The 9,828-nt window shown below is 44.5% G+C and overlaps 1 protein-coding gene across 2 annotated transcripts in view; it reads right to left on the bottom strand.

Annotated features, from left to right (window-relative positions):
• The window catches only part of jag1b (jagged canonical Notch ligand 1b), a 40,495-nt gene extending 30,950 nt beyond the window's left edge, over positions 1 to 9,545 (bottom strand). Inside the window, exons 1-3 of one of the 2 annotated variants that reach the window (XM_019870568.1) lie at positions 9,154 to 9,545; positions 8,622 to 8,927; positions 754 to 805 (exon numbers count right to left, since the gene is read on the bottom strand). In XM_019870568.1, the coding sequence (XP_019726127.1) occupies positions 754 to 805; positions 8,622 to 8,927; positions 9,154 to 9,210 (415 nt within the window). In that variant the 5' untranslated portion in view covers positions 9,211 to 9,545. Of the gene's footprint in view, positions 1 to 551; positions 604 to 753; positions 806 to 8,621; positions 8,928 to 9,153 lie in introns of both variants that reach the window. The other variant, XM_019870569.1, reaches the window with a different exon arrangement.
• Between the last annotated feature and the right edge of the window lie 283 nt (positions 9,546 to 9,828).

Raw genomic sequence — 9,828 nt, 5'->3', positions numbered from 1 at the left:
CGCCCAAAAATAGTGAACTTAAAAGTTAAATATAACTAAATTGTCTTTCTTTTGTGTACCACTAGAGGGAGGCCAAGTCCAACTCGTGAAAAAAATTCGTTCCGTTTTTCAAAACAAACAAAACCAATTAGCCAAAACGCCGAATTAGCCAAAACGATATGCTAAATAACAACAACGACAACAATAACAAAAATATACATTCTGACAACCCCAATTCTAGGGGTTGATGACAGTTCGGCCCATTTCGCGCCCCTGCAAATGTTCACCGCGGAATGCAAAAAAAAGGAATTTGATATTTATGAGGCCAACTGCCGAAAATGACAGCAGTGGCCATCTTGCATGCAAACAGTAGTAAACGTGTCAGTGGCTGCAGGTGGGGTGAGGAGGGAAAACATGCTCACAGGACATGCCTTTGTTTACAGTAACAGTCCTCGCACGAGGCGCTTTCGAAAAAAAAAAAAAAAAAAGACCCACTTCCTTTCCTGACCTTCCAGATGCCATTAAGGACGAGAGAGGAAAAAAGGAAATGAGGGGCTCAACCTCTTACTCACCGCTCGTTTCATTGTTGAAGTCCAAAGCTTCGATAATCAAAGTGTAGGATCTCTGTAGAAAAAAGAGAAAATGAGATCGTTAGACGTTTTTTTTTTAAAGAAAAAAAAAAAAAAAAAAGACCCACTTCCTTTCCTGACCTTCCAGATGCCATTAAGGACGAGAGAGGAAAAAAGGAAATGAGGGGCTCAACCTCTTACTCACCGCTCGTTTCATTGTTGAAGTCCAAAGCTTCGATAATCAAAGTGTAGGATCTCTGTAGAAAAAAGAGAAAATGAGATCGTTAGACGTTTTTTTTTTAAAAGAAAATCTGTATGTGCACATTTTGTCACAGTTGTTCAGTAGTAATGATCAAAATAAGGGTTACGCAAAAACACATGAATAAACTTGGTTCAGCTTCACCTCACATTGAGAGTACCCACCTTTGTATCTAACAACAACAGTTTTGTTGATCTGATTAAGGGAGGATAAGCTTGCATTTTTGAGGGGAAAAGGTGGGGGGGGGGCATGACGGACGAAAGCAGACAACACGGCAGGAAAGATGAGCAGACAAACCCTGCAGGAGGGAGTCTGATGCACCGCAACCGAAGCGGCCCCACCCCCCACCCCAATGACCCAGCCGGATGACACGACACAGACGCTACAGTAATGACTTCAACAAGTCATAATAAAATAAAAAGTACACAATGAGGGATAATACAGACGGCAATGCCAAAAATGTGTCTTCATCTCAGCCGCAGAAAGCCGATTTTCCCCCCCAAATAAAGTTTTCCACATGTTTACAAAACGTGGCCAGATACGTCAGCGGATGACTTCCAAAGTTCTGAGGAAGCAGGAGGTCTGTTTTGCCGCCTATATGAGATTTGCGTTTCATGCCAATTTCAAACATGGGCGCTACGAAGGCTGGGAACCTTCCGCGCTTGACGCTTGTTTTTTTAAGATGAGCATCACAAAAAGACAGGCAGACAAAATAACAACGAGGATGATAACTAAAGGAGGCATATGGGAAACAGAAAGAATGATGCATCCTGGCGGGTTTGTTTGCGCTCCTGAAGCGCGAGGACTGATCAGTGTCGGTAGCACTGGCGCAAATATCAGCTTACACTTTCTCACGAGTCGCCACATTCACGAGGGAGCCCACCACACGTCCGTGAGCGCACAGAACAGTGTCCCTCTCACATCCACAAAGGCATGTTTCATTGTCACATTTTCACCCCGACGACTCTTCTCGGAGGCGCACGCCGTCGCTGCGATGACCTCATGGTAGTACACACCTGCTCTGAGGAAAACCCCCGATCGGCTCTGAGCGAGGGCAGAGGGGCAATGAGTCACCCTCGCCCCCCACCTCCCACCCCCCTTTTTTTTTTTTTTTTTACTGCTTTGCCCTATTTTGTTCAGCCATTAAACTTTCCATCTCTCCGGGAGACATTTGTCTCATCATGTGCCAGCGTGTCCTGCAATCAGTGGATATTATTTGTAACACAGCACTCATCATCACCATGCGTGGCAGACTTTGACTCACAACTTGGCTGCAAGCACAACACACGCACAGACCAAGTAACAATGGAAATTCAAGACCTAATCAACAAGAATCACCGCCCAGCATGCGGCTACATTATTAGAAAGAAGGGTCCACAAGACGCCTTTCTCTCCCCACTCTCACATTTAACAGCGTTGTTACTTTGGTGTTCCCCTCATGTGTTCTCACTTAGCCTCCTGGACTACAACTTTTTTTTTTTTTTTTTTTTTTGATTACGGGAGACATTCGGCATCAATTTTCGACTCAACAACGTTGTTCTCGCGTTTATGCAGCAGCGCATTCTGTGTTAAATCTTGCCCACTCGGCATCCATTGCAGCCTGGTCATCCCGGAAGGGGAATCCCCCCCAATCTGTGGTCTCTTCTGGTTTTTTTTCCTTTTTTTAAAGCTTTTCACCATCCTCTATGGGGTTTAGATCAGGGGATGTCATTAATATTTGTCAACTGTGGGCTTCTGTAGCAATGAGCATTGAAGCAATGCTTCTATACAAACAAACAATGGATTCATAAATCAAGGTACTCGGGATGGCCGTTTAAAAGTCCTTGATGACTCTCGAGATTCCATTTTTTTATGTGACAGGTGAATATTTGCCAGCTCTGAATCTCTGCTTTGATGTATATGTCAGGCAGAATAACGCTGCCTGGAGGTGTTGAGTTTCAGCAGCGGTTTAAATGGATTACACTCAACTTCCTATTGGTGACGTCAAATTATTGACTCCCAAACACCTCTGTTGGATGCATCCAATTATTGCACTCCATTTTTTTCCCAATAGCGTCAAAGATTAATGAACAATTCTTAATGATCACTATAGCGAAAACAACAAGCCTTATCAGAAACTCTTACAATTTGTGTTGAGGTGCAGACAATGGAACTTGTTCATTTTCGTAATCCTATTCCACATTCCTAAATGTATCCCTTTTGTTCACAATTGGGACACAGCTTTGTTAATGCGAGCATCCTTTTCTCAAACACAGAAAACTCAAATCGACACAAAACCCACGAAGATCGCTCATGTCCCAAAAACATCAACATCAGTCACGGTTGCAACATCACCATTGACGTAGCTGTGGGTGATATGACAAACCGGGAATGACTGATGGATTTTCTGTACTCGATCTTAAAGCAGTTTTGAAAGAAATCTTTGGATCTGGTTGTGAAGGACTATCATGTTCCCGAAGCACAACAAAGGCCAAATTCGAATCGTTTAGTCCCGAGGGTGTAGGAAATGCACCCCACACAGAAATCTCATCCAAAAAAAAAACCCAAAACAAAACACAACACTAAGGGGGATTGTCATCATGGTGCAAGTTTAATGTTTACTGGCAAATTCCTTTATAAGGCCAATCTCCAACACACCCTTCGCTTTCAGGTCTAAGGACTTGCCTCAACATGGAGGCAAAAGAGCTGTGCCACCATACATTTATCCCACTTCCACATATGAGTCCTCGGGGGCCTTGTACAAACAAGAAACAAACCTGCAAAATTAGGCTCCATATTCACCTCATCGCTGTAAGATTTGTTAAGACACACTCCCTAAATATTGCTACAACTGGATCCAAAACTTTGATGTAATACAACATTGGGTCCTAACCGAGTGTTGGAAATAGGCTGGCGCCAGGTAACGTTATTAATTAAAAACAGATGCCTTTATAAACTGATCGGCCCTTTGCCAAAGACCTACTGGGACGATCCAACACTTGCATAAGCAACAGCTATCACTCTAAGACAGACCCCCCCCGCCCCCACAAGCAACTTAATGCGAATTTGTTTTTCCATTGCTATTGTTTTCTTTTTATTTGATATACAGCTTTATAGGTCTGCGCTGTCCAATGAAAAGCAGACTTCTCCGCAAAAATGACGGGCATGCACGCTTTTTACCTAGACAACTGATTTGTTCTCTTTTCAGAATTCTGAATTTCGTTTATAAAATAACTACAGTTGTACTCGCATCTGTGCTGTCCAATTAAAAGCATGTCTAAAAAATGAGTTGTTTGTTCGAAAGTTTTCAGCCAAATTCACAATTTGTGATTTTTTTTCTTTCCCGGAGATACTTTCCATTGGACAGCAATGATAATGTGGATACAAACATGAGCAAGGTTCAGTGTGAACAATGTCAGCAGTAAGTTAATCTTAAGTAGCTTTGCCATTAATGTGGTTCCAGACCAAATAAACGCTTGCTGAAACCAAGATAGGGACCAGGCTCTTACTCCATCACACCATAACCTCGAGGCCGTTATCAGCTTGTCTGCCATTGCCAGGTTCACTTTTCCCAGACTCCCAGCTGACTCCCAGCTTGTCTTTGAACTGCAGCGTGCATGCTCTCAAGCAAAGTGAGTGAGTGTGGCCATGTTATCTTTTCTGGCCAAACAGCCACAAGTTACATACCATAAGCAGCCAAGAACACTCCAGTTCAAATCACAAAAATAACACTGGTCGCACCAAGAAGGGAAATTTTTCCTAAACACCAACGCTGTTCTTCGAACTCGCTGACGTACCCTCCCAAGGTAGTTTATTGACATCTAAATGACAAAATAAAGGCAAGGCACAACATATTAAACAAGTACGGCCTCATTGGAAGTGCAATCAGTCGTGACAAAGACATGTTGACCTCCTCTACCAGTTTTCCTGAGTTGATCACCTCGGGAGCATCGACCTGAGATCAAACCACTGATAGAGTCCACTGAGTAACACACACAGCGTTTGGAAATTACATTTCAGGCTCAGTCACAATAAAGCAACTCCGAGATTCGCCCACTAAGCCGACGATGGCGCTGATGGTCTGGCGGGAAGGAATGTGTTGTTTGCAACGAGATTTTCATCACAACAAGGACTTGGGAGGAAGGCAATGTTGTCCAATCAGCAGCTTACTACACATCCTGCCAAGGTATGTCAACTGGCACGGGAGAATGAAGAATCTCTCCTTGTGCCAATGAAAACAAAAATGTTGCACAAGGGACTCCAAAGGCCATCCAGCCCTGAACCCAGGAGCAGGAATGAAAGCCTTACAAACGATTGAAGCAAAACAAGCAACGTGGCCCTTGGTCCTCTTTGAGGGTCACTCGGCTTATAGGGAAACAAAAACAGCTGAACCCAATTAAACATGTTGTTTTCTATGCATGTTTCCATGCAGTTTGAAGCCACCCTGTAAAGCGACGATGATGTCACTGTCACAACACCGCAAGCGTGCTTTAAAAACGGCCCGGCTAAAAGAAAGATTTTACTCTTATACTTAAACCATTTGCACTTGAGCACCACATCTGAGCAGCCTATAGAAAACAAACATATCATTACCCCCCCCCCCACTTGCCAGAGGTGGTCACCCTCAAGGTTGAGCCCATTATTGACTGACTAGTCCCACTTCATCAATCACTGAAATGCCAAAACAAGACTGAGAGACATTGTGATACAGCAGAAAATGGCGCTATAACTAAAAGCACGATTACGCAATAAAGTCAGCTGAACGGCTTTGCAATATTGTCTTCCAAGCTCTCTCGTGGATGAATGAAAAATATCCTATGTTTGCACTAAACTCTAATGTTTATTCCACAAAGTGTTGTGGCAACGTATCGAATTATTTGGATAACATACAAACTAGAGATGAGCATATCAATCCCCTCAATTATTCTTGGCAGAGAATAAATTGGAAGTACGGTATACTAATGTTTGACCCGAGCAGGGACTACCTAAATGTAGGTAAAGCCTTTCAAACCGACCATTTGAACACCTGCACTCATCTAATCCAATTTAAAAGGTCTTCTTTACTGTATTGATATATGGGCCAACGTGCGGAAGAGATTTGAGAGCCAAGGTTCCAGTTCGCATGGGAGGCGACATCATCACTGCTGAGTCCACTACAACTGCTTCCTGTTGCTTGTCCTGCACTGGCATTAGAACTGCACTGCTGCCATTGTGCTCAGTAATCCTCACTGTAGTCACCCAGGGCACACCATTGTCCCCCAGCCATACACACAGCGAGGGTCCGGCTGGCTGGGCTCACAATCTGAATGAAGGTGCGGCGTAAAACGCTCGAATCAACACCGGGCAGCATGGCAACTCTCGTTGAAAGACGTCCGGCCGATGGCATGCAGCTGGATGCTTGGCTCTCACCCTACCTCATCTAAGCACATGTGTGCAGCCTCATTAAGTGCAGCAGTTGCTGTGGGTGGCAAGGTTAAAGTGATGAAATGCCTGGGGTCCAACCGAGCGTGACTTAAACAAAGACCCTGCTCGGACAAGAGGCCAACTTCAGGCAGCCCTGTGAGAAAACGAAGAGGGTGGAGGGGCAGACTTCATGAACCCGAGGTTCCCTACAAACAGACTGCACCACACTGCTATCCGTTCAAAGCAGCCAATCAACTGATGAAAAGTGTGATATCATACCTCGGCTGACAACTGTTGATGTGCACTGGGGTAAAGCATTTTTTCCAAGTGATGGATGAGAGAAGCTATCACTCGCTTATCTTTTGAATGGTTCCTCCAGAAAAATGCATCTATTCCCAAAAGCGCTTCATTCGAACAGGAAGGGCACTGGAATTCAAACCATTTATGGCCTCGATTTGAATACAGAACCAAAACGATCGCTCGGACTGTTGCCTTTGTTCGCACGCATTTCAGTGCTCCTCCAATTGAATAAGAATCTCGAATACAATACTAATCTGGCACTGAGATGCCCCGTTACATCGGTGTTCCCATAAAAGGAGCCTAAACAGAGACAGACATTTCTCGTTTTACTTTCAGGATTCCCCACTTGGGAAAAAAAGAAATGTCACTAAGGCCACTAAAATCTTCCATCAACTACTTTCATGTTGTTTTTAATCAGCCATACTTATCCCAATTAACATAAACGATGAATGTGAAATCTGTCAGCCTAGAATCTCATGAAGAACAATCTGGAAGGAAAAAAAAAAAAGCAGGACTGCCTCCTGAAGCTCAAGAGGTAGATTCAACTTGAAGATAAGTCACTTTGTGATTTTAGTACTTGGTGGTTAGCTTGTGTCATCTATCTGCCAAATTCAGTCAAAGGGTACTGGACTAAAGCGAAGGCGAAAGGATTGGGGAAAAAAATGTGTAATGCACCGAGAGATATTGAATAGCACGTAACCCTGCTGAGAGCATTGTTTAACTGACTATTAGGTCAGAGAAAATGTTTCTCTTTCTGCCTTCAAATAATAACTTGCTGCTGAAACAGGCATTAAAGAAAAAAGCATTTGACCATGCAGTCTTCAATTTCACTCACAATTGGCTCTTCGTGTGCCAATGACATGAGCGGTACTCAACACGCCAAAAAACAAAAAACACCACTTTGATTGCGACAAAAATAGTTTTGATGTAATTGGACACATACACAGATCCACTGGTCCTTTCACCCATCAGGCCGTGTGTGAGTGTGTGTGTGTGCGTGTGTCTTCAGTTGTTTGCGGGCCAAGCTGTGGGGCCAGTCAGTCTGTGCAGTCAACATTCAAATGCACTCCAGCATGGCAAATCATCTTGCACAAAGCTACAACATTCCCACAGGCCGAACTGTGAGAAAGAGCTGACACTTGAGGAAACCAGGAATTGAGGTTTTACTGTTTTGAACATGACCAGCTTCCAGGGAGGCAGAGGATCGACACGGCACTGGAAAACCAATGTTGTTCTTTTAACTACAAATTGCATGTGATTGCTGAGAAATGCTATCCTGCGGCCAAAATACCAGACAAAGAAAGTGCTGGTTACACATTGCAGTATATTATAGCAACCGGCAGATTTTTTTTTTTGTTTTTTTCATTGTTGTTCGGTACTAGATGTGAATACATCACAGCGCAATGATTTCCGATCGGCATGTGTTCGGTGGGAAATGATCCAACTTCACTTAATTGGTCTGAAATTTATTTCCCCCAAATTATAGATGTTTATTCAACTATCTATGCCAGTGACATAGAGTGACAGAGAAAACACTTAAATTCTCTCCCACTAGATGGCAGAATACATAACCCGTGTATCGACTTTTAACGACATTTTTGTTAGGTGGTGTGTCTGGGACTTCTTCGAATGCAAATAAGTGCCTTGGCTCAAAGGCCGAGACACAACATATAAGCACTATCAAAGAATCTTATAAAACGACGTGAGATCTGGCGATGGCATTGCTTCTAAGCCTCATCATTGCATTTTTTTTTTTTTTGCAAGAAAAAAAACTGCCTCAGAAGCAGCCCTAAATTACACCACCTTTATTTATCCTTAAAATCAAGTGAAAGAAGAACTCTGAGAGCATGTCGACACTTTTAAGACCCAAAGCCGTTAGTCTGAAATAATAATTTATAGCTATCTCAAATGATCCTCGATGCAGCACGCTGTCAGCCTCAGGCCTGGAGAAAAATACCGCTGCACCTGGTTAATTGCTGCAGATAATGGGACCAGGGGGTCCTTCCTCACCACACTCACATTGGTGTGCTTTCTTGAGAAGCAAGTGATTGACAGACAGTAATTATAGACAATTGCCTTGTAAACAATACACCCCCCCCACCCGCCATAGTTTATTTCCCCCTTCAACTCACCGGCCAGGCGAAGCTGAAGGGCAAAACTATCCTGGCCTTGTCATTCCTGACCGAGCTCCTAAAAGAAAAGGTATTCCCTCCGAGGACAGGCGTAGATCCCATTCCGAAACTGCACAGCCCCGCCGCCAAGACCCTCGACTGGTATTCCTTGAGGCAAACTTTAAAAAAGGTGCGACACTCTCCCCGTGTGCATTTGGTGTCCGCCGTGCTCCGTGTGCCGCGGCAGCACGCGCCGCTCAACAACTCTCCGTTCGCGTTGTGAGTGGACAAGATTTGCAACTCGAACTGTCCCGATCCATCTGACACCTGTTGACAACAGAGCAGCGCCATATTAGAGAAGCGCGAGAAAACACTCAAAAGGTACCATGTTGTTTTTCAACTTTTTTTTCCCCTGCACGCTGCATGTTATGTTAGCATAGCAACATTAAAGCGACAATCGAAGTATAATGAACGCAGCTTGAACCGCGTGACCCTTCCCCATGCATACATGCCTCCCCACCAAAACAAGGAGCTCCACACTGCCGTTACGTACCTTTAGGAGAAAAGGGAGTAAAAAGGCAGCAAGGACGGCGACCCGTCTCCCAGTCATGCCTGCGGACTAAGGTGGCCGCTGCTGCTCGAACTATTCGTCTGGCCGACACTCGGCACCACGGCGCTCCGATTTAAACATGCACGACACGCCAGAAACACGTCACGATTCAAGCAGAGCACCGGATTCCTCTTCCCTCGTCGTGTCCCGCGATTTGTCCTTCCTCGTCGGATGAGACAAGATTCCACTTGTTAGTGAGGAAAGTTGGCGCAAATACAAGCCATGCAGCGGTGCGCGTTTGCTGACTGCCCGACTGACGCACTGACTGACTTGACTGAAAGGTGGTGAGAGGAGCGAGGCAGCCTGCACAAGTTCAACCGAGAGGGAGTGTCTGAGTGCGTGTGTGTGTGCATAACACGGCCTTCCTCCACCCTCAACATATTCATGAGCTACATGCAAGCCCCGCCCATCGCCTTTACGACGACCGAGCTTGCAAACCGCCAAGGTTGGCTTTTGGAAACCAACACCCCGCCACAATGATGCGTTTTAATTCATCAGAGGTGTGTGCAGCAGCCAAAATGTACTCAAGACTACTGTTAGTTAATATCATAACTTACGTAAAAGTAAAAAGTTATCCTCCAAATAACTAATGTAAGCGTACTCACTGAAAAAAATTAC

This window comes from Hippocampus comes, unplaced genomic scaffold (genome assembly GCF_001891065.2).
Source record: "Hippocampus comes isolate QL1 unplaced genomic scaffold, H_comes_QL1_v1.1 scaffold76, whole genome shotgun sequence".
Taxonomy (NCBI): Eukaryota; Metazoa; Chordata; class Actinopteri; order Syngnathiformes; family Syngnathidae; genus Hippocampus; species Hippocampus comes.
This window is presented reverse-complemented; position numbering and strand designations above follow the sequence as displayed.